At 41.8% G+C, this 24,426-nt stretch overlaps 2 protein-coding genes across 9 annotated transcripts in view; one reads left to right on the forward strand and one right to left on the reverse strand.

Annotated features, from left to right (window-relative positions):
- LOC133484521 (LIM and calponin homology domains-containing protein 1-like) overlaps positions 1-5,424 on the forward strand; it is a 64,006-nt gene extending 58,582 nt beyond the window's left edge. For 6 of the 8 annotated variants that reach the window (XM_061787247.1, XM_061787252.1, XM_061787253.1 and 3 more), the window contains one exon: positions 489-2,222. In XM_061787247.1, coding sequence (XP_061643231.1) covers positions 489-547 — 59 coding nt within the window. In that variant the 3' untranslated portion in view covers positions 548-2,222. Of the gene's footprint in view, positions 1-488; positions 2,223-4,853 lie in introns of those variants that run through there. The other 2 variants (XM_061787251.1, XM_061787250.1) reach the window with 2 other exon arrangements.
- Positions 4,165-7,883, reverse strand: phox2bb (paired like homeobox 2Bb). The gene is made up of 3 exons (XM_061787257.1): positions 7,159-7,883; positions 6,101-6,288; positions 4,165-5,245 (listed from the first exon to the last, which is right to left on the reverse strand). Exons 1-3 carry the CDS (start codon positions 7,397-7,399, stop codon positions 4,799-4,801), a joined length of 876 nt encoding a protein of 291 aa, XP_061643241.1. The 5' UTR covers positions 7,400-7,883; the 3' UTR covers positions 4,165-4,798.
- Between the last annotated feature and the right edge of the window lie 16,543 nt (positions 7,884-24,426).

Here is a 24,426-nt window from a genome sequence, read left to right on the forward strand (position 1 = left end):
AATGATGCATTTTAAAATGTATTGCAGATAAAAGTGAAATACAATTTGTACCTGAATGTTTGACACACTTTCAAAATAGGCACATTTATTGTACTTAGTAAATCAATTAAAGTTAAATAGAGCTGAACTGTAATTTTAAAAAGTACTGCACGTGATTTAGAAAAAAAAAAAAAATCAAAATAAATGAAGACGCTGTAACATTATGTTCAGTTTTGAACATTTGTCATTTTTCCCATCCGTGCCACTGGAGGGAGCCCGCATACTACACTTTGAGAAGCACCGGCATAGCCCAGTGTTTCTCAAACTTTTTCCACCAAGATTCTTAGCTTTCCAAGTACCGCCATGACCCGAAATGCAGTATAGGGAAAAAAAAAAAACCAATGATTCAGTAACAGTTATTATTTTGTGTAACACGAGCGGTACTTGCACCGCATTTTGAGAATCACTGGCATAGACTAATCTGCGTACACCGCGGTCATCTTTGTCAGCCATCCTCATTTTCCTTCCCTTTCGTCATCTCATCTCGCCGACCGTTGCCGCTCGCTGAGCGTTTGCGGCTCTCTCGTTTCCCTTCAAGCGGCCGGGCAGCCGACCACCTTGTGACGCCTCCAGTCGAGTTGGACGGGATCAACCCCCATTCGTCACGTGGGCCAAGCTGAGAATTGTCATCCATACGCAGTATACTATTTGACTGGCGAGTGTCAACGTTAATAACAATCATTTGTTCATATTTGCATTTTTTATGAAGCACAATCGATTTGAACTTCCATTCATTTTCATATAAAGCAAATCAAGTTCATTCACATATACTTAAATCGGATGGTTTAGGCATCTTATTTTTTTCCCCTATTTTTCACCAAACGGCGTCCATTTTATGTCGCTGCCGTAAACCAGATGACGTGAGATATGCAAATGAACCCTCGCAGCTTCCAATACCGGACCTCCACCAGGGCAAACGGCATTTTTGATTAGCACTCAATTGTACACCTGAGTAATCATGTTTTAAAAATGGTTAATATAATCCAAGTAATTCACAAGGCTTCCACTGACACACACGCTTTGAATGTTATTCACGAGGGCAATAACGGAACTCGCTACTTTAACGTGCCTTAGGAACAAACGGATGATGACACAGAAAAGACAGATTTTTTTCATTGTTTGTATTTTATTTGAAGGAGGAGAAAAGTGGCCAAATTGTCATCACACGCCAAACTCCTTTTGTTGCAAGTCGTCCGCTTTTCCACGTCAGTGATTTTTGCAGTGATTGAATGCACTCGCCGACCATTTTGAGGAACAGACGCAGAACGAGGCAATTGACCTTTCGCTCGAGCCGCACGCCGCCGGAAACGCAGACTGGCCCGATCACAGTGCAGCACAGAAGGCTGACGCTTTCCTGACGGAAAACTTCCAATATGGTTTTTTTTTTTTTTTTATTATTATGCTTAACCGAATGACAGAAAATGTTTTTATTTTAGGCTTTGGATAAAGCCACGCGGTCGTTAACATGCTCAGTTGAACCCTTAAACAAAATCTGCTCAAATCAAAACTAGCCCAAGTGAATGCAAACTGTAGATCAAGCAATGCTAAATCCCTCAAAAATTGACCCAAGATCAAATGCAGGCTCTTTACTTAAACTGGTCGAAGCTATGCGGCAGTCTGCAGCGGCAGTTGAATCCTTAAATCAACCGTATCTTCATGTAATCTGTCCAAAATCGGCAAAAATCGGAATTGCCCCTGACAAATTTAGGCTCCAGGTAAAAAAAAAAAAACAACTATGCGGTCGGCCACCATCAACGTATGTGTTGTGTGACAAGCTTGCCGGCCTTAACAGCAGTAACAAAGGGGCCCTGAGCGAAGGGTCTATTGAACGTATGCCAACTTTTGTTTTTTGTTTGTTTTTTGCTTCATCTGCATTTTCAGTGTGCTGCGAATGTAAATTAAAGAAATAAAATGCACGTTTAAGCCTAAAACCAAAAGATGCTGTCAAAACAAGTGCAAGAAAAATGAAAAATAACGCTACAGCGTGCTTCCCGGTGTAGTCGAGGTTTTTCCTGCTTCAGTATTCCTCCGCTGCTCGTCTTCTTTTACCACGGAGGCTTTCTTGTGTATTTATTGTAATAGTCACCTGAACACTATCAGCACATTTCAATGTATTCTTTCATTCACTGTGTCAATGCGACAACTGTTTGTTTATAAATAAAACCATCCAAAGTCGGTTTTGAGACGTTTCTCATCATTTGTTGAGATGTTCACAATATTAGGAACAGCTTTCACTGTGACCCTAATAACATCAATCAAAAGTGAGCTTTAGGGTCACCTTGTGATGTGTTGGAGGTCATGAGATTGTGCAGCTAAGTGTGTGTGTGTGTGTGTGTGTGTTTCTCCACAGTTTAAAATGTTTAGCTTTTTATTTTTTATATTTTAATTTTCATTATTGTAAACTTATTTTCATACATAATTGCTTTTTTTTAATTATATTATATTAGATAGGCAAATATATTGGATAGTTGCTGTCTAAACAAAAACCATGTAGCTCCACATTTTGTGAATATTTTTATGGTTTTTATTTATTTTTGTATTGTTATTTAATGAATTACGATTTAAACCATAATTACTTTTTTTATTTGTAATTTTTAAATTGACGGTATTATATAACTAATTGTTGACTATTTTCTTGACAAGGCTCCATTTTTATCGGTATGTTGTATTAATACAGTATTTATGTTATGTCATATTTTAACTTTACCTATATGTTAAAATGTCATCCTGACGTTTTCGGCTATGACGAATGACAAAAATAAATATGATATTGATCTAAATATCACATGCGATAGTAGTCAAATTAGAAAACTATAAAAGCGATCAGTTTTGTTTTTTTGTCCCCCTGATTCAAATTCAGATTGGTTGAATTTTTATTTTATTCTTTTAAATCTCAACATTTCCACATGGGTACTGTTAGCTGTGCACTAATACTTGATGTAAAAAAAAAAAATAATAATTCCCCCCAAAATATGTGAGCCCTGAATAAAGTGTATCGATTTGTGTCCATTTTCGGTGGCGCCAACAATTCATTTCCACCTGAAATCAAGGTAATACGTTACATAATGGAATGTCATTGACTCAAAATGTACAATTGGCACCTTTTTCACGTGTAAATATCGCTTCCAATTGTCATTTCTTGCATTTTAAGCAGAAAACTGACCTTTTCCCGCTGTTATCGTTGCTTGTGCGTGTCGTTGAAGCTGTCAACAAAAACATGGCCGAGACATTTTGTTTTTCGCTATAATTTTTTTTTTTTTTTTTTTTTTTGTATCATCAACAACCATTTCGATGCCTTGGAAAACTATGTGCGCACGTAGAAATATTCCCTTCTTAAATATAGCCATCCAGTACCTACCATAACATATAAATATCCTTCCAGACAATAATGCTCACAACAAAGACGGGGATTAAAAAAAGAGACAACATGCAAATTATATCCAAATAAATACATTTGCATACATTCCCTTTATAAAAAAAAATAATAATAATAATAATCTCATTGAATCCGACTTAAAATGAAGACTATACGCACCTATGGTTCAACTAGTAGGAGACGAGAATACATATTAACACGATACAATTGGAGCCACAAACACAGTGCAGTAGAAAGACGCACAAAACATAAATTCATGTCCGTGGAGGGGGGCGGGTGGGAGGGGCTTTGCTGTATTTGTGCCTTTTTTTCCTAATTACTGTGGACAATTTAAAGAAACTATCAAGTCAAAAGAAAAAAAAAATTATGATTTGCTGTAAACTGAATAAAGCTGTGCAGTTGAATCCCACACAAAAAAATAAAAAATAAAAAATCTAACCTCACCCAGATTAAATGCAAACGCCGTCCAGCCGCATAGTCAGATCATTCCCTCACAAATCGCCTCTCTTGATAAAGCATTATGCGCTTGGCTGCATAGTCCGTTGAATGCTGTAAAAATCAAAACAAATGCAAAATGTGGTTAAAGCTATGGTTGTCTGCTTGGTCAATAGAATTTCTAAAAAAAAAAAAGAAATTGATTAAAATTAACCAGGATGAAATGTAAGCTCTTGATGAAGCTATGGGGTGGGCCGCATAGTCAGTCGAATCCCTCAAAAAATGAATTCCAATCTAATCTTACACAGATAAAATGAAGACTTTTTATAAAACTAAGCGGTTGGCCACGTCGTCAGTTGAATCCCTCAAAAATCGACTAAAATCCAAACTAGCCCAGATCAAATGCAGACTATGTGGTCAGCCGCATAGTCGTTGGAACCCAACAAAAAAAAAATCTTAAACGGGCCCAGATGATGCAAACTAGATAAAGCTATGCGGCTGTCCACGTCCCTCAAAAGTCGACCCCAGCTCAAATGCGAGCTCGTGATGAGAAGACTATGCGGTGGTTGAATAGAGCAGAAATCGAAAGTCTTGCCATTGGACAGCCTCGATGAAATTAAGCGGTCGGTCGCATAGTCAGTTGAATCCCTCTGAAAAACGGACTGAATTCAAAAGTGGCCCAGATGAAACGCAGGCTCTCGATCGATCGAGCGATGCGCTCGGCCGCGTAGTCGGACACGTTTGTCTGTTCCGAGGTGAACGATGCACTTGAGTGATCTGTCACGTAATGCTATGCGGTAGTTAGCTGGTCAGCCATTTGTTGAAAACTGCAGCCAGCTTGCCAAATGTGAGTTGAAAAGGTGTTTTTGTACAGCAGACGCCACACGAAACAAAAGCAGGAATGTCCATCAGTCCGTTGCGTTCGCTGTCCGCTCGCGGCGCCGTACATTAGAACATGCTGCTTTTTACTAAGGCAGCCTTGGCTCCGTTCTGTCTCTGCAAGGACGACAGCACGCTGGCGAACGGCCCGCCCAGCGAGTCCGGGATGGAGGTGATGGTCCCCGGGGCGGCGGCCCAGCCTTGGCTCGGCGAACTCACCCCGACCCCCGTCACCCCCACCCCCATGCCGGACGACACGACGCCCTTGCTCGCTTCCGCCTGTCCGCCGTTGCCGCCGCCGTTCACCTGCACGCCGGTGGGGCTGGGACCCCCGCAGTTGGAGGTGGGCACCGGGTTGGGGCCCCCCGTGCTGTCCGGGTCGGTGGATTTGGCGTCTTTGCTGTCGTCGTCCCGCGGGTCCGGCTTCTTGCCGGAACCGGACTTTGCGGCCGCGGCGGCGGCTGCGGCGGCACGCTCCTGCTTGCGGAACTTTGCCCGTCGGTTCTGGAACCAAACCTATAAAAGACCCCAAAAGCCATCCGTAGTCAATATCAAGACTGTGTTATGAAGTTGTTGTCACTTTCCTCCAGTGTAACTCCACTTAATATGAATTAATAATAGTAACTATAAGAAATGATGACACCCAGAGACGCTTCTCAGTTTCAGGACTTATTTTGTGCATGACAACAAAATACTTTTCATGTTTTGGGATAAAATGGGGGAGAGGAGAAGAAAAAAAGAAATAAAAAATAAAAAAACTGAGATGATTTTTTTTTTTTTTTTTTTTTTTTAAATATATATCGTAAAGTTGAATATTACTCCAATTAGAGTATATGTAACTTGATTCTATTGAAACCAAAAACGTACAATATGATTTGAGAAACAGGCGCGTGTCAATTTATTGGGAGGAAAAACACTTTCATGCGTGTACAGTTTTACAAAAGCGCATTTATAAAAGTACACTTTTACCGCTCATAAATGCCTGGCACTCTCTGCAGTTAAGTCAACGTATTCCCCCCCCCCCCCCCCCCCCCCTCACTCGCCAATGAAAACGTTCCATTTTGTGACTTTATTACAGTGGAACGAAAAATGAAAAATAAGCCAAACTAGCTAGCACAACTTGAGTTACTTTCATTCTGCGTTGCAAATGGATTCCTGACTTTTTATTTTGAATGATTATTCGTTAATGGCGATATATGGAAACTTGTGCATTTGAAGTACGTTTTTTTTTTTTTTAATGGTAAATTGTACTGAAAAAGAAATGTGGCAATTGAAATATTTTTTTTTTTGGTTGTTTTTTTTTTTTTTTTTTTTTTTTTATATATATATATATATATATATAAAATCAAGTGAATTTGAAGTGGCGCAGACCTGCACTCTGGCTTCAGTCAGGTCGATCTTGAGTGCCAGCTCCTCGCGCGTGTAGATGTCCGGGTAGTGGGTCTCCGCGAAGACCCGTTCCAGCTCCTTGAGCTGCGCGCTGGTGAAGGTGGTCCGGATGCGTCTCTGCTTGCGCTTCTCGTTCAGACCGCCGTGATCCGTGAACAGCTTGTAGGGCACTGCGGCGTGCAGACGGAGGAAAATCACATGAAATTAAGTTATTTAAAATGTTAAAAAAAAATATATATATATATATATATATATCACAATAACGCTTCAGCAAGGGGGAAACCTGCATTCGGCGTCCACTATAACATTCTTAAAAGAATTCAAACCTCAGAAAAACTGTAACTAAACATATTTCAAGGATATTAATGGTAAGGAAATGTGTGGAATTGGCTCCTGTAAAATGTTATGTTGTTACCTTTAATCTGAATCTAATTGACTCTCCAGTGGGATTATGTTCGATTTTGTATCCAGTGATCATCAAGGTCGGGTTTTTAAATGGTGAATGTAGTTGAATTCTGTTCACCCCCCCCCCCCCCCCAGAAAAAGAAAAAAAAAAAGCAAAAAAATCTGTATATCGTCTCACGTGATGTTAATTGTCATGTATAAATGATATGAAGTGTAGCGCTATATGCCCAGCGACAATGTGAGCGATTATATTACCGTCGTGCTTTGAATCGGAAATGTCCGCAAAATCCCCCCCCCCCCCCGCCCCCGAACGAGTGTCCGCTGAATCCTCCCAAGTTGTCATAACTCGTCGTGCCCCGTAACTCCCAATTTGGGTGGCCAATAATGAGTTTTGCTCTTTGCTTATCTAATTATTCGTCTCATCGCAAAAGTAAACACATTACGGCGACTCCGAGGATAATTCTGTTGGAGGCTTTTGGCGGCGACACGCGCGCCGTAACCGAATTAGACGCGCGCGCTCGCTCGCTCCTAACGCGATAAATGTTCGTCATTTGTGTAAGCAAATGTGGGCCCGATCGGTGGGGCTTGAAAGAAAAACCCCCCCAAAAAAAAAAATCACGGCAAAGTCTCCTTACCTGCCGCGTACGGGCCGCTCTGGTGGTCCCGCAGCGTGCCCAGGCTGCAGGATCCGGGCGCCAGCGACGGGCAGCCGCCGGTGGCCCCGAACGTGGTCCGGATGGGGTTGTACTGGAAGCCGCCGGCCTGGCTGCACGAGCTGAAGTCCGCGTAGGCCGACGCCAGGCTGGACGTGTCCATGCCGGCCATGCACGACTCGTAGGCGGACGAGTTGAGGTAAGAATACTCCATTTTATACATTTGGGAAAGGGGACCCAAACGCAGAGAATCCCAAAAGTCCGATTATGAGGGCGGAAGGAGGATGCAGTGGAAGGATGTGTGAGCTTGTTGGGCTTTTCTTATTGTTTGTTTTTTCTTTTTTTTTTTTTTTTTTTTTTTGGGGGGGGTGGGGGTGGGGGCGCGATGTTGACTGCTCGACGGCCGCTCCAGAAGTGGCCTCCTTTATAGCAGCCCAGGCGCGTTTTGTCCAAAGCCCCCTAAGAGCCGCCTCGCATGCCGCAGGTCTCCAGAGCATAAAAGGCGCGGACAATGGCGGCGCCCTGCCTGCGTGCGGCTTGCGCTGCCTTCCTTCCTCTCTCCTCTTCCTCCTCCAGCATGCGCGACCGCTGCTGCCTCCCCGCTTTACATGACAATAAGTCATCAGTCTATTGGGCCCGTCGTCCGTCCGAGCTGCAGCATCATTGATACCCCCCCAACCCCCCCAACCCCTCCTGCATGATCTCTAATTAGAATTTAATACCGCGCCATTAGAAGCAGAGAAGGAGAGCGGGCCTCCTCTTGCCCTTTAATTCAATCACACCACTTGGAAATAATGAAAGTTGGGTGACGATTCTCCCTGATGCAATTTCCCCCACCCCCCCACCCAAGCTTTTTAAGACCCTTTAAAAGCGAGCCTGCAAGCCTTTTTTTTTTTTTTTTTTTTCCACCTCCTTCCTTCTTTATTTTTCTTCTATTTAGCACCGCTATAGGAGGCTCCTCTGCTGTGTATTTTTCGACATCTTCCAGCTACAAAAATACTCAGCCGAACGCCACCAATCGGACCTTTTTTTTTTTTTTTTATCTTTACACGTTCACGACAACATTCGAAAATAAAATTGCATTTCATCCACCTTTTCCCATGTTTTGTTTTACGCTGACGTCGTTTAGAAATAATGATACAAACAAATTTCCACTTTTAATCATAGCAATAACAAACTACAAAATTACCTTTTTTTTAAATTCACAATTGTGTCAATCAGCAGATGATATATTAGCATACACCAAGCCACTGTTATTATCTTTACTCGTAGTAGTTGTAGTATTATATTATGAGTTTTTTTTTTCTTTTCTTTGTCCAATAAACCTTTGCATGTTTGTAGTATTTATGCAGGGAACATAGAAATCATAGAAATCCCCCACGTGACTCTTATACTATTATAGTCATATCGTGAAGTAAATCAATTTGACATTTTTAATGTATTTTAATATTTGTAGTACTTTATTCTGTCTTCTTTGACACATACAATGCGCATAATGTTCATTTTTAACAAGTCATAAGGATAATTTAATTATTTTTTTATTATTATTTGTGCAATAATTTACACTAATGTGATCTTTGTAATAAATGAAATGTGAATAGAAACCAATAGCTTTGAATATAATTTATTACTGGTTTGATAACCCCTTTTAGGAAATTCAATTGCGCCATGAATAATTAATAAATAAGCACGTGGGTTAGGGTCCACATTTTTGATTTTGTTAGTTCATAATTGTGTTTATGTTGTCGTTGTTGAATGAAGTTGTTTTTTTTAATAGGAAATAATCAAATTTCATAATGCAAATCTGAAGAAAAAAGAAAATAGTCCTCAAGCATGTGTGATTTTTTTTTTTGGGGGGGGGGGGGGGGGGGGGGGGTTACGTCACCTTAAATGCCCGTAACGGCAACCATTAAATCATGAGTAGTAGTGGAAATAAACCATGTGGTAGTTTCCGCCTGATTATTTTGATTTCCCTTAATAAGTCCATAAAGTCCATTTAAATGACATCAAAAAATAATAACCAATCATCAATTTCGTCGTTAAACGGACGAAAATGTCTTTTTAAATTGCCATTCAATCTTCTTCCGAATCGTACTAATTTGTCTTTATTGCTTTCATTTTTGCTTCTATTCGCCCCCCCTCGCAGGAAACAAATGTCATCTTTCTGTGACGAAACCTCTTCACAATCATGCTTACACGCTTTTTTAGAGACAAATTCATTCGATTTTCACTTTATTAGATCACAAAAAAATAAAAATGTAAAAAAAAAAAAAAAAAAACCGCAACAGAGTCCACTTGGATTGCGGCATGAATCGAATTTACACTTTTTTTTTTTTTTTTTAAATGATATCCACTTTTTAAAATTATTTACACGCAAAAAAAAAAAAAAAATTGTCACCTTTTAAACGAAATAGCATTTGGCAAGTGTCCTCCCTAGTTCCCCCCCCCCCCCCCCCTCCTTTCTTTGCACATCATATTATGTAAATGCCGTGGCTTTTTTTTTTTTTTGTGTTTTTGTTTTTTCCTCTCCTCCTGGCTTTTCTGCACACAAGCTGGTGCTGTAAAGCCAAGAAGAAGGAGAAAGTCAACTAATTCGATTACGGGCAGCCAAAAGGGCCAAATGGCGCACAGCGTCCTCCCTCCACGCGTCTGGCGGCCAGAAAAGCAGCAAAAATAATTGAATAAGGCTCAAAAGGAAGCACAAGTCCAAACGCAATTAAAAGCTTTCCTTTCTTTCGCTGTATGGACCTGCTCTCTCTCTCTCTCTCTCTCTCTCTCTTTCTCTCTCTTCCTCTTTTTATTCTTTCTATAGTCCACCAGCTCCTTTTTCCTTGTTCTTTCTTTAAAAAGCCGTCTATTTTTTCTTTCTTTTCTTTTTTTTTTTTTTTTTTTTTTTTCCACGTTTACACCTGCTGCAAGGCACACAGGTCATAACATTAGGGACACCAGCACAAGCAACAACCAAAATGTTGTGCGGTTATGTAATGTGTCGTTACAATATATATGTGTGCATATTTAAAAAAAATCATGTCATAAAAGTGGGCAGGGGGGAATATACCAAGCTAATATATAAATATAAACAGGTTGTACTTAATATTGTATATTTACAATGAACAAAATGTCACATTACATAAACAATTGTAGATTGAAATTGATGAATGAATAAATGAATAAAAACTGCATTTTAGAAGATAAGTTCAATGATAATAAATACGGACGATACATAAATATAAAAATGTCAATTGTAGCCATTTTAAACAGAATAAATGTAATCTAAAAGGACATTTCTGATTATAATACAACCCCAATTCCAATGAAGTTGGGACGTTGTGTTAAACATAAATAAAAACAGAATGCAATGATTTGGAAATCACGTTCCACCTATATTTAATTGAATACACTACAAAGACAAGATATTTAATATTCAGACTGATAAACGTGATTGTTTTTAGCCAATAATCATTAACTTGGAATTGTATGCCTGTAACATGTTCCAACACGGTCATGTTTACCACTGTGTGACATCACCTTTTCTTTTAACAACATTCAACAAACGTTTGGGAACTGAGGACACTAATTGTTGAAGCTTTGTCGCTGGAATTCTTTCCCATTCTTGCTCGATGTACAGCTTCAGCTGTTCCGCAGTCCGGGGTTTCCGTTGTCGTATTTTACGCTTCATAATGCGCCACACATTTTCAATGGGAGACAGGTCTGGACTGCAGGCAGGCCAGTCTAGTACCTGCACTCTTTAACTACAAAGCCACGCTGTTGTAACACGTGCAGAATGTGGTTGGGCATTGTCTTGCTGAAATAAGCAGGGACATCCATGAAAAAGACGTTGCTTGGATGGCAGCATATGCTTCTCCAAAACCTGTATGTACCTTTCAGCATTAATGGTGCCTTCACAGATGTGTAAGTTACCCATGCCATTGGCACTAACACAGCCCCATACCATCACAGATGCTGGCTTTTGAACTTTGCGTTCATAACAGTCCAGATGGTTCTTTTCCTCTTTGGCCCTGAGGACACGACGTCCACAATTTCCAAAAACAATTTGAAATGTGGACTCGTCAGACCACAGAAAACCTTTCCACTTTGCATCAGTCCATCTTAGATGAGCTCGGGCCCAGAGAAGCCGGCGGCGTTTCTGGGTGTTGTTGATAAATGGCTTTTGCTTTGCATAGTAGAGTTTTAAGTTGCACTTACGGATGTAGCGCCGAACTGTATTGACTGACATTGGTTTTCTGAAGTGTTCCTGAGCCCACATGGTGATATCCTTTAAACCTTGATGTCGGTTTTTGATGCAGTGCTACCTGAGGGATCGAAGGTCACGGGCATTCAATGTTGGTTTTGGGCCTTGCCGCTTACATGCAGTAATTTCTCCAGATTCTCTGAACCTTTCGATGATATTATGGACCGTAGATGACGAAATCCCTAAATTCCTTGCAATTGTACGTTGAGGAACATTGTCCTAAAACTGTTCGACAATTTTCCCACGCACTTGTTCACAAAGAGGTGAAGCTCACCCCATCTTTACTTGTGAATGACTGAGCGATTCAGGGAAGCTCCTTTTCTACCCAATCGTGGCACCCACCTGTTCCCAATTAGCCTGTCCCACCTGTGGGATGTCCCAAACAGGCCTGCTGGCACCCATCCGATCTATCCAGAGTCCCACAGGCCAACGAGGCTCAGTGGGACTCCTTCAACTTGATGCCGTCCCTCATCGCTGGTGTCCACCAACGGGTTCGGGGACTGCCCGGCGCCGACCACCTTACGGCCACAGCTTCGGGCAACCGCCGAACACGGTCTGCTCACTTTTTATATTTCAAAATAATGAAAGAATACATTCAATATTTTGAAACATGAAATAAAATAAAATAAAACTTGATCTAAAAACAGCTGATGTTTATTTCCAAAATATTAGGAAGAAGTCTTGCTGTCATTTCCATCCAGTAGTACCATCATATTTCATTCCAGTGAGTCTATGTAGTGGCCATTAAAGGTGGACATTAAAGACCTCCTTAAAGGGGCGGCGGCGCGCATAATTATGTCCTTCACTTCAATAAATCACATGCGGCACAATGCTGGACGCCTCCCCTCCATTTAAGGAAGGCGCACCCTGCTTGCTGGTTGCCCCGCTGGCCAAGAATGTCATTGTGTGTGTGTGTGTGTGTGTGTGTGTGTGCGTTAGAGTTGTGTAAAGAGGGATGGGAGGGGTCGTCCTGTCACTCCTCATTGTCATCATTTATAAACCCTCCCATTCACTTTCTTAATGTGTGCGTATTTATAGAGCAACCTTTTAAGGTGATGTCTCAATTAGACACCAAGTAAAAAAGAAAGTGGGGGGTAAAGGGCTTCAATATTTTCCATAAAAGGCAAAAATCTGAAAATAAAACATAGATATGACAACATGTATTGCAGTTCTTAAATCTATACATCATTTTATATTCTTAAAAACATTTATATTGTATCATTAATGATTACAAAAAGGACTTTAGCCAACAAAAAAAAATTGCCAAATTTATTTGGGTGTGTGTTTTGGATTTAAACAAAGTAACATTGCAAAAAAAAGTGAGTCTCCACTTTTTTTTTTTTTTTTTTTGGGAGGGGGGGGGATTTACAGTATTTAATTTATTTTAGTCCAAATGCAACCCCAATTCCAATGAAGTTGGGACATTGTGTTAAACATAAATAAAAACAGAATACAATGATTTGCAAATCATGTTCGACCTATATTTAATTGAATACACTACAAAGACAAGATATTTAATGTTCAAACTGATAAACTTGATTGTTTTTAGCAAATAATCATGAACTTGGAATTTTATGGCTGCAACACATTCCAAAAACGCTGGGACAGGGTCATGTTTACCACTGTGTTACATCACCTTTTCTTCAACGTTTTGGAACTGAGGACACTAATTGTTGAAGCTTTGTAGGTGGAATTCTTTCCCATTCTTGCTCGATGTACAGCTTCAGCCGTTCAACAGTCCGGGGTCTCCGTTGTCGTATTTTACGCTTCATAATGCGCCACACATTTTCAATGGGAGACAGGTCTGGACTGCAGGCAGGCCAGTCTAGTACCCGCACTCTTTTACTACGAAGCCACGCTGTTGTAACACGTGCCGAATGTGGTTTGGCATTGTCTTGCTGAAATAAGCAGGGGCGTCCATGAAAAAGACGTTGCTTGGATGGCAGCATATGTTTCTCCAAAACCTGTATGTACCTTTCAGCATTAATGGTGCCTTCACAGATGTGTAAGTTACCCATGCCATTGGCACTAACACAGCCCCATACCATCACAGATGCTGGCTTTTGAACTTTCCGTCCATAACAGTCCGGATGGTTCTTTTCCCCTTTGGCCCGGTGGACACGACATCCACAATTTCCAAAAACAATTTGAAATGTGGACTCGTCGGAGCACAGAACACTTTTCCACTTTGCATCAGTCCATCTTAGATGAGTGTTTCTGGGTGTTGTTGATAAATGGCTTTTGCATTGCACAGTAGAGTTTCAACTTGGACTTACGGATGTAGCGCCAAACTGTATTTACTGACATTGGTTTTCTGAAGTGTTCCTGAGCCCACGTGGTGATATCCTTTATACATTGATATCCTTACATGCAGTGATTTCTCCAGATTCTTTGAACCTTTTGATGATACTATGGACCGTAGATGACGAAATCCCTAAATTCCTTGCAATTGTACGTTGAGGAACATTGTCCCTTAACTGTTGGACTATTTTCTCACGCACTTGTTCCCAAAGAGGTGACCCTCGCCCCATCTTTGCTTGTGAATGACTGAGCGATTCAGGGAAGCTCCTTTTCTACCCAATAGTGGGACCCACCTGTTCCCAATGAGCCTGTTCACCTGTGGGGTGTTCCAAACAGCTGTTTGATGAGCATTCCTCAACTTTCTCACTCTTTTTTGCCACCTCTCCCAGCTTTTTAGGAATGTGTTGGAGCCATAAAATTCTAAGTTAATGATTATTTGCTAAAAACAATCAAGTTTATCACTTTGAACATTAAATATCTTGTCTTTGTAGTGCATTCAATTAAATATAGGTTGAACATGATTTTCACATCATTGTATTCTGTTTTTATTTATGTTTAACACAACATCCCAACTTTATTGGAATTGGGGTTGTAGTTTCGGTTTTTAAACTATGGATTTTAAAGAGCAAAAAAATTAGATACATGCTTGTGCTTACAGTCCTAAAGAAAACAGGAATCTTAAAAAAAAAAAAATATATATATATATATATATATATATATATATATACATATATGAATAAATAATAGTTTTTTTTAAAGTGGAGGCAAATAGATATGTTATTTTAGATATTATATATATATTATAATATAGATATATATTAGATATATATTTTTATATATAACTAAATTACTTGAATACTATTTTCCCCAAAAAGTGATTTTTTTTTTAGAATAAAGTTATATGTATATAATATATCACATTTTATTTATAAAGTTGTAAATAATATTTGAAATGTTTTTTTCACAATAAAATAGTTTTTGAGAAAAAGAGGTTTTTAAAAATATTGAAAGGAAAAAGTGTTTTTTAAGGTATTATTTGGGGGGGGGAAGGTAGTATTAGCTTTTTCAACAACAACAAAAATAATATTTTCATAATTTCATTATTTATTAATTAATTAACTTATTTATGATCACCTTGAAAATTGACAACAAAAAGTACTTCTGTGTTTTTGGGTTTCGACTACAACCCAACCAGATGATAAGATTTAAGATACAGTGGCGCCTTGAGATACAAGTATACTTCCTTCTGTGACCGTGCTCTCATGTCAAATCATATTTCCCCTTTGAAATGAATGGAAATGCAATTACTAGTCGTATCTCTCCCCCCCCCCTCCACACACACACACGCACACACATACACACACAAATTAAATAAACAACAACATAAATTTTTGGGGGATGTATTTTTTCACAAGAACAATTGCACTCAGCAATGTTATTCTGAAGCAAAGCAGTATTTGCTCTCCACGTAACCTGCAAACTCGCGATCAATGAGGGATTATTGTACATGGGCATATTTGCGAGAACATTTTTTTTTTGTTTTTTTGTTTGTTTGTTTTAAAATTAAATCAATCCCCTTAAAAGCTGTGTGTAATACACGACACCTTCTGCTTTGGACCCAATGACAAATGTAACTGCACTGCGTTTCCCAGCACGCAGATGGAACGTGACATCTGGAGAAGACGCCAATTCAATTAGTGTGTGGGTGTGCCTGTGTGTGTCTACAGGAGGTACACAACGGCACACACACACACACACACACACAAAAAAAACATGTCAGAGATGCACTCGGACTTGTTATTGTAGAGTCGACTGTTTAGTAGCGACTGCACTGTCGCGGCGTGTGTTGGGTTTGGCAACTGTTTTTATAGGCGGGCGATCAATCGGTCTCTGGTTTGGCGTTGCACGATGTATCAACTAGCCAATCGAAATGCACAGATGCCTTCACTTGCGCTAAAAATACATTTCCGGGTTTGAAGCGAACGAGAGACGGAACGGCCGCCGCACCATTTTGATGATCATTTGATGCCTTCACGGAAAGTACAAAATAATAATAAGTCAGCTCCTGACAGCAGTTTCACCGATCAACACGAAATTGAGTGGACAACAGCCAAGCCGGCCATTTTGATTTGAAGCAACCATTTACACAGCGTCAACGTTGGATGAGTATTTTGAAGAATCGCGGTGAAAATGGCGACATGAGGGCCAAGATGCGTAAGCCTCCGCAGAGCATCGCTCCCTCCGTCAGCCTCTAAGTGACCATGCGGGAGACCCTGGGCCGGCGCATTAGCATAAAAATCTCATTGCGGGGATGAGATCAGGAAACGTACGAGCCTCCAACGTGGCCTTGGCACGGCCGAGGGGATCAATCCCTAAATGACTCCAACCTCCACGTAGACATTAACGCAGGCAAATGCCCATCGACCCGCCGTCCAAATCCGATTTGGACGGGAGAAAAGACGATGTGATCATTAAATCTCTTTGCCCCGCGCTCGGGAATTTGATTCATAAAATCGTCGGGATTAAATTCTTATCGGTAGCGCTTGTCATCGTTTTGGTCGGGCCGCTGCTTAACGCGGCTGCTCGATGGCCTTCATGAGATTTCCGCCTGTAAATAAAGTCGTAATTCAATCTCGGCCGCTCTGCCGCCGCTGCATTTTGTTTGCTCCTTAGTCGGACGGTGCAGGGAAGCGCAGACTGTGGTGCGCGCACGCCTGGGGGTGTTTTTTTCTTTTACCCCTCCCTATTTGTGACTTTATTCACAAAATAAACAAGTGAAATATGAACATATCCTCTTTAAAACATTTTTTGACATTCCTCTTGATCATGTTCGAGTGACCCAACTTCGGAATTTTTGGAGATAGAGCCGCGAGATTTGAGATACGAGCGCTGCATGGTGACAGCGAACGCAACGGAACTCCACAACAAGCAGCAGTTGGAAGATCGTAAACAATTCTTGAAAAACGAGGATTCAAGCTGTTCCTTGCCACTCCCACTTAAAGTTGGCTGTCAAACTAAACGTAAAACAAATAAAATTGCCCATCGTGTATTTAACATAACCGCATAAATTTGCCTTAAAGTATGCTAACATCTAATCCGAAAATGCCATAGACAGGCTAATGAATAGCATCATTGTCGCAGTGATATTACCCTTCAAGCAAAGAATATTCGAACACAAACAGTGAAGCGGCATAGTATGTAGAAAGAAAATATATTTTATTCACAGTTATGTATTCTTTATCCTCCACGGCAAAAAAACGAGTAATGTTGCTGCAGCTTACAGTCACTTACATTATACTGCCCCCAGTGGTCAAAGTTGCACACACCAGAAGGAGCCGCACTGAATTAATCATGATGCACAAACTATTGAATTCTTTACATTCAGTTTAATTGTTATTACTCTGTTTTTATCAAATAAAATATTACCGAGTGCTGTTTTCCTTATTTAAAAAAAAAAAAACAACAAAAAAAACCAGGAGTTGAGTTTTTGGGAGGATGGAACGGATTAATGGCATTTCCATTCATTTTATTGGGGAAAGATGATTTGAGAGAAAAGTGTCGTATATCAAGAGACCATTGTATTATTCAAGTTTATTTTCAAAATACTGTGTCGGGATGTCAAATGGGATGCGCAGCTTTCAACCTTTTGCTTTGTAGCAGGGGTTCCTAAACACAAACTGTAATATCGAAAATGGCGAGTAAGTGATGACTGACTATAACATCACAATATCAACTATAATAATAATCCATTTGAATTGCACAGCCCTGTTAAAATGACTGTGTTGGGACGTTGAGCGCGTCGCTGAGGGGGGGGGGGGGGGGGGGCACGGCTTCAACGGGCTGATGTATGGGGAAGGGCGGCGGGTCTTGTTTGCCTTCTTGTGGCTGCACATTCCCTCCAAAATGTTTTTGAAAGGGTCTTGAAGCGTCATCAGTTTTGCGCCGCGAGGTCAAGGCATATTTTATCGTCCCCCCCCCCCCCCAGCGTGAGCAATCGACAGCGATTAGGCCTCCGCGGCCTCATAAATCAGCTGCATGACCTGTTATTATTGTTGAATTGAATAGCTGTTGGGGAAGTGAGGGTCAGTGTCATTAACTGGCTCCCTGCCTCTCCACACTGCGCACCCCCCTCGCTCCCTCCCGTCCTATCCGCGGGCCCCCTGAAGGCATGTGGCCCCTCTATACAAGGACCTGCTGGCTAATAATGCCTAAAAGCTTAATCACACATGCATTAAGCGGCAGACAGCGGCCTTTTGTGCGCGCGGCCGGCTTTACTGGAATGAGGCGATTAATGGTCATCTGAGCGGCAGGCGACAAGGCGGCGTAGAGAATGATGGAGCACTTTTTAATGGCAGTGCGCGGGCGGGCGGGCGGACGGACGGACAGACGGGGACGCGGGGCCTTGCCGAGAGGAAGCACGGGCGGGTGGGCCGCAATTACAGTAGCCCCCGTCCCTCGCCATCTATCATAAAACGTCAAGGTCGTCGGTTATTATTGGGCGCTTTGTGATGCTTCTATGAACGCCCTCCCTCCGTGCACGCCGCATTATCGCATGCAAACACCTGTGCGCCCCCCGATGTGTTCATTTCATATTTGGTTATGACCACTTGATTCAGCCCGCGGCCTCCACCTGCATCAACAAGGCGTCACGCTGCTCATTTGCATTAAGACGTAATTAAGACGTGAAATCATCACATTGCTAATAAGGAAATAGATCCATGAAATATTGGAAACATTATTTAAAAAAAGGGTTTCCAAACGAAATGGTGGGGCCGCAAACATTTCCCTGAGGAACTCCACTCCAAATGGCAGCCGACATGTATTGTGTGACATACATCATACATACACGATGGAGTATATGGACAAAGGTATCAGGACACAAATATGGAGTGGTTCAGGATCAGGGTTTGACAAAAATTATGGGACCTTAAACATTTCCGTGAGGAATCCCACTTCAAAATAACGGCACCACACTGATTGTTACTTGGGATTGAATCTTGAAAAGAATTTTAAAAAGGACTTGACAAAAAAACTGAATGTTTGTACACAAGCAAACTTTTTAATAATGTTTTGTGAATTTTTTAAAAAATCCACAAAATAAGTGGAATAAACTGTTACATTATTATTGAATTTTCCGTACAAAAAAAATACAAATATTGAAGTGAAAAAGAGATTTTTTTTCAATCATTCTCAGTCCATCAGTGCATCTCTGCCGCCAAAATGTTACGTCTAATATGCACAGACAACAACTGTGTGCTGACGAGAACCATATTCAGCATACAAGTTCACAACACTTGTGTCGCTTTACGCCACCAACCTGAGTACGCGCCCGCGTAGATTGTACAAGTGAGTCAAAATGTTTTATCAAAAATGAGACCATACCAAGTGTATCCTCAAATAAAATAACTCTAATCATTTGTTTTTCTTTGTTTCTATGCCTGTCCGTTGAAATATGACTTCAAACAAAAATATTAAATATCACACTGCACAGTTGTTGTATTTGTTTTGTTTGTTTTTTTTGTTTTTTTTTTGCTTTGTTTTACTCAGGTCGCCACTGCAAATGAGAATCTGTCCAATAAATCAATCGATCAATAAATAAAACCTGTTCCTCCCATCGACGTTCTACATGATGCTTGTCCTCCTTCTTCCTTTCCGATGTTTCATCTGGACGTGACAAATCGCCGCGTGTGCACTTTTGCAACCGAACGCACACCTTCTCATCATCGCCGGCTGCAAATTTGATCAGAACCCACCGAGGGGACCCCAAAGGCCCCCGGTCGCCTAATGACGAATTGTCGCACTTAGAACTCATGTTTATGCATCAGGGCTCCTCGTGTGGATCTCTACGGCGATTCCAACTGGTTCTTCTCTGTCCAAGTCGGCGATGGTGAAAATCAGGATGGTCAGAGGCGGTCCGGGCTCGGGCCCAAATGCAGAATCGAACCCTGGAAATGAAAGCCCGACGGCCTCGGGGGTGATATCGAGTCGGGAGGGGGAAAGCGTAAGAGGAGCAATAAGGCTTAATGTGATCATCCGAGACGGCTCTCGAAATGGAAGGAGCGTTCCCCAAACCCGTGAGGTGACAGAATGATGAAGTTTCTATTGGATTTGCAGAGAGGGGAGCCGGGCGTCGAAGCCCCCCAAAGCGGCCCCGCCGGCACGCTGGATATGAAATTGATAGGCAATATGTGTTCATAAGAACAATTACATTGCGAGCGATCGGGCAGATTGCGACGCGGGCACCCGAAAAAAGCTGAAAAAGTCTCGATTGATGCGTCATATGAGAACTTTATTGTGCCAATACTGACACTGTGTTCATTCCAACCAATGAGCGCATCTCATTTGATTGCTAATATCATCATTCAATCGTAGGTGAAAAATATCGTTATAAAGTTAATATGGGTTTTATTGTTAGCGGTATTCCTACATAGCAGTGAAATGCATCTGTATTCCTTATTTATTTATTTAATGAACGCATTGCGTCCGGGGCCGGCTATACGCTGGTGCAAGGGGAGGCACGGCTCCCTCGAACAAACGCCGTCAAATCAAATCTGCGCTGTCTGTAATCTGGCTGCAGTGAGACTATAGAAATGGCCACAAAATCCTTTCTTGTTTCAGGAAATATATTCATATTTATAATTTTAAGTTCATAAAACATTTATTCATTTTGCATGTTTATAATGTTGTTGTTGGAGGAGTCTAACTTACGTGATTTGCTCCTTGTGACGGTTGCCAAGTTAGTTAGCGTCACTCTGTTACCAGAAGTGGTGCAATTTTGATTTTCAAAGTAAGAGCGAAACCGGAAGTGTTTTGTTTTCGGATTGAATGTCGCTGGCTTCGCATCATTTTGATAGAATAGAAAATGTTTTGTTGTCACGATGCAAAGATTCAAATCAAGTTTATTCATATACCACTTTTCGTACAGCAAGAAACATACAAGAACCCACCCCTCATATAAACGCAAAACACACCTGCACGTACACACGCACACAACACAACGATTAATACTTTAGAACGGCGCAGGAAAAAAATCCAGAAACTAAAGAATCCAAATCCAGTAAGTAGTGCAAATAAAGGTAATAAAGTAATAAAGGGATTTCATTTGAAATTTTCTGACAAAAAAAAACATTGTGATGTTAATCTTTTTTGTTTTATTTTATTAGAAACATGTCTTTCTTTTAACATTTAAGAAAAACCTTCAGAAAAAAATGTAAAATAATAATTTAAAAAAAATAATCCAGAGAAAGTGCAATCAATGCAGGAAATAAAATGAATTTTATGGCATTTCTACGGAGCCCCTAAAGGAATAGTAATAATTTGGTGGAGGGGAAAAAGAAAAAAAAATCTAACAATGTTTTCGTCTTGGTTTCGATTCTAATAATTCCATTTTGGTCTTTTACTCATTGCTAATCCAAACGGCACTTGCCTAATCAATGAGTGTTAGGGTGACTCGTGGCGCTGCAGTTCAGTAAGAGCCAAGCAACAACATTATCCAAGGGGCCGGGTGGGCTCTTGTTTTGTCTTTTATTCAGCGGCCGTCCCACACGTAGTGTTCTGTCCGCCCTCTCCTTCCTCCTCCTCCTCCTCCTCCTCCTCTTTGCAGGTTGGCGGCTCACGGCAGGACCGGGCCCGGCCCGGCCCGGCCGGTCCACGTGGCTCATCAGATTGATGTCATTGTCTCGTCACGCTGACCTTTGCTATAATGGCCGCGGCAGACATCGCAAACTCTCACATCAATTTGGCCCGATTGGATGTGGCATGTCTCGGCTAACTCGATTTGCGGAGAAATGCACCTGTCTCTGCCTCGCCTCCCCCCGCCCCACACCCGTATAGATTGACTCCCCAGTGAGGAGGGGCGGGGGCGGAGGAGGAAGGGGGGGGGGGTCAGTGGACCAGTAGCCAAGTCCGGCCCCACGCCTCCCCCATGCCCTCCAAAAACCCTCACTTACATACACATCAACACAAAGTTCTCATCTTCCGCTCTGATCTTTGCAGATGTTGCCTCTCTGCAGTGTGCGTGTGTGTGTGTGTGTGCATGTGTGTGTGTGGGCAGAGCAGAAGGGGAGCCATTAGCCGGCCTCTAATCACATTAGTGAGACGTTAAAGGGGGATGTGAGTTTAAACAGCCAGCAGCAGAGACAAGATGGAAAAGGAGGAGGAGTGGGGGCGGCTAAAAGTTGTTATTAAGGTGGTCCGTGTCTCGTGTGTGTGTGTGCGCGCGCATGTGTGTCATGTGCAAGGTCACTTTAAAAAAAATGCACTGCCACCAAACGTGATTGGCATCGTGTGGCATTTGCAGCACATCGGCACCCGTAACGGCCTGTTTACGTCCTTTGCAGTGTGTGTGCGTGTGCGTGCGTGCTCACGTCACAAATGACGAATGGGCGTCGCACATGCGAGCGTGACGTAAATGAGCGGCGTTCCGCGAGGTGAAGAAGCGCGCACGCGTCCTCCATCTCCAGGCAAACGCCTTCCCGTGAGGAGAAATCAATAAATACAGCTAGTAAAGGGGGATTAATTCGGTTTATAGGCACTATTATTCACACGCAAATGTTAAAGTGTTAACTGTCAGTTGATCTGTTGCTAACCAAAACAGCAGCAGCATATGGAAAGATGTAAGCAGACACTCCGGAGTCAAAAATAGGCAAAATATACACAGCAAAAATTGGAGTCTTAACATTTCAGGGTTACATTTTTGGGAGTTGATTTTAACTCCCAAAATTGTAATTCTAAGATTTTTGGAGTTAAATGATGTCCAACGTCGAGCTTATTTCACAGAGTTAATCAACAAAAGGGTGGTGGAAATTGTTGCAAGGCTTTCTGGGAAATGTAAGCGAAGGTCAACTTGAAAAAAAGCACAATCGTGTGACTCCCCCCCCATGACCCCGCCCCAACAGCGGCGATGTCCACTGCAGAGACATGGAGCCCCGTAACCCCCCCCCCCCACTGACCCCGCGCTGTCCCCCATTATGGAGCAGTCAGAAAGCTTTTAGGAGCTACGCTAACGCCCAAAGATGGATGGCAGTAAATAAGGGAAGTGGGGTTGGGGGGGGGGGGGGGGGGGTTATGGAGCAGGTGGTTAAGAAGAAAACGTCTCGCTTAATTCCTCTAATTCAATAATTGGGAAAAGTGACTTCACAGGGACACACGGATGCACACGAAGACTCGATGGACGCACGGACGGGTCAACGTGATGACTGCAAACGTTACCCCGGGCGACTTTTCGTACGGTGCCCGTCCCGATGCAAAATTGCAAACTCACCGACGCGCGCGCGATTGTCGAAGTCATGTCGTGATGCGATTATGGTCTATTGCTTCCTGTAATCACATCACATGACCTCCTCCTCCTCCTCCTCCTCTCTCTGTTTATTGTTCTGTAGTCCAGTAAAAGACGAAGCCGAACCCATTCCGCTATTAGGTGCTGTAGCTTCGTTTGTTTGTTTGTTTGTTTGTTTGTTTGTTTGTTTGGACAATCAACTCCACAAGCTGGAAATGATCCATATGCGTCGCAGAGGCAAAAATGGATGCTGAGCCTCAAAGCAGTTTTGAACGTGTTTTTCTAATCATGAAGCGTTTTTCCCGAAGTTTAAAAAGCAACTTAATCACGTGTCTATGGTATGTTTTTGTCAAAACACCCCTAGAACGAGCCATCATTTTTACAGCCCATCCATCCCTCCACTTCTTTAGCTATCGATCGATCCATATCATCGATGTCAAAATGCCGACGTCGCCTGTGAGGTGAATTTGAAATCTGATTGGTTGAAGAAACAGTCCCGTTGCTCGACTCAAGAAAATATGTTATTGGAAATAAGTGGAAGTAGTAAAAGAAACATAATACACAAATTTGTCATTTCTATTACATCGCGCTCCAGCCTTAGATTAACTTATTTTTCACATTTCTCGAACAACAAATGAGTTTGTTTTTTTACTATAACATTTTATAATTATGGTATTTAAATGTTCTTATTGCCTTTTAATATTGAATATTTTACCCCCAAAAAGTATTTCAAGTTCATTATTTTGTTTTCATATCCAATTTGAAGTGCAACTACGGCCATCATAAATTTAGAAATTTTGACTTGAAATTAAGTGAAAGAGAATGAATTTGAATGTAATATTGTGCTAACCTCGCCTCCTGGGCGAGCCGGCGCTAGTTTGCTCCATGCTCCTTGCGAGTGTTTTCATTTTGCATTTGTGTGTTTGACTGTTGGTCCTCTTCAATAAAGTGCTGAAAGTGCATCAGTGACTGCGGCTCTCCTTGCCCACATACGAGGGCACCACAGAACTTTTATTGTCCCATTTCGCCCCCCCCCCCCCCCCCCCCGCACTTAGCATTTTGTAAGTTCGCTCGCAACTCAAATTTTGTCTCCCAACAAAAATCACAAACTTGACCCAGCGATGCCTCGTAACTTGAAAAACCCAAAAGTTAACGGCTCACCATTGCAATATAAAAATGGTGAAAAGCTGCAAAGTAGAAACAAACATGACCGACCGAGACACGGGTGGGCGGGGGGCCGCCCACCCGGTGAAAGATGGCCGCTTTTACGAGGCCAGACACGGCCAGAGAAAAATAACCCAACGGGCCAACTTTGATGGCCGCTGAATATATCGGGCACTCTGCCTCGAGTGTGCGTATATGTGTGTCTTTGTTTGTGTGTGTGTGTGTGTGGCAGGGGGGGTGGGGGGGCGAGGGGTTA

The sequence above is a fragment of the Phyllopteryx taeniolatus genome, chromosome 10 (assembly GCF_024500385.1).
Source record: "Phyllopteryx taeniolatus isolate TA_2022b chromosome 10, UOR_Ptae_1.2, whole genome shotgun sequence".
Classification (NCBI taxonomy): domain Eukaryota; kingdom Metazoa; phylum Chordata; class Actinopteri; order Syngnathiformes; family Syngnathidae; genus Phyllopteryx; species Phyllopteryx taeniolatus.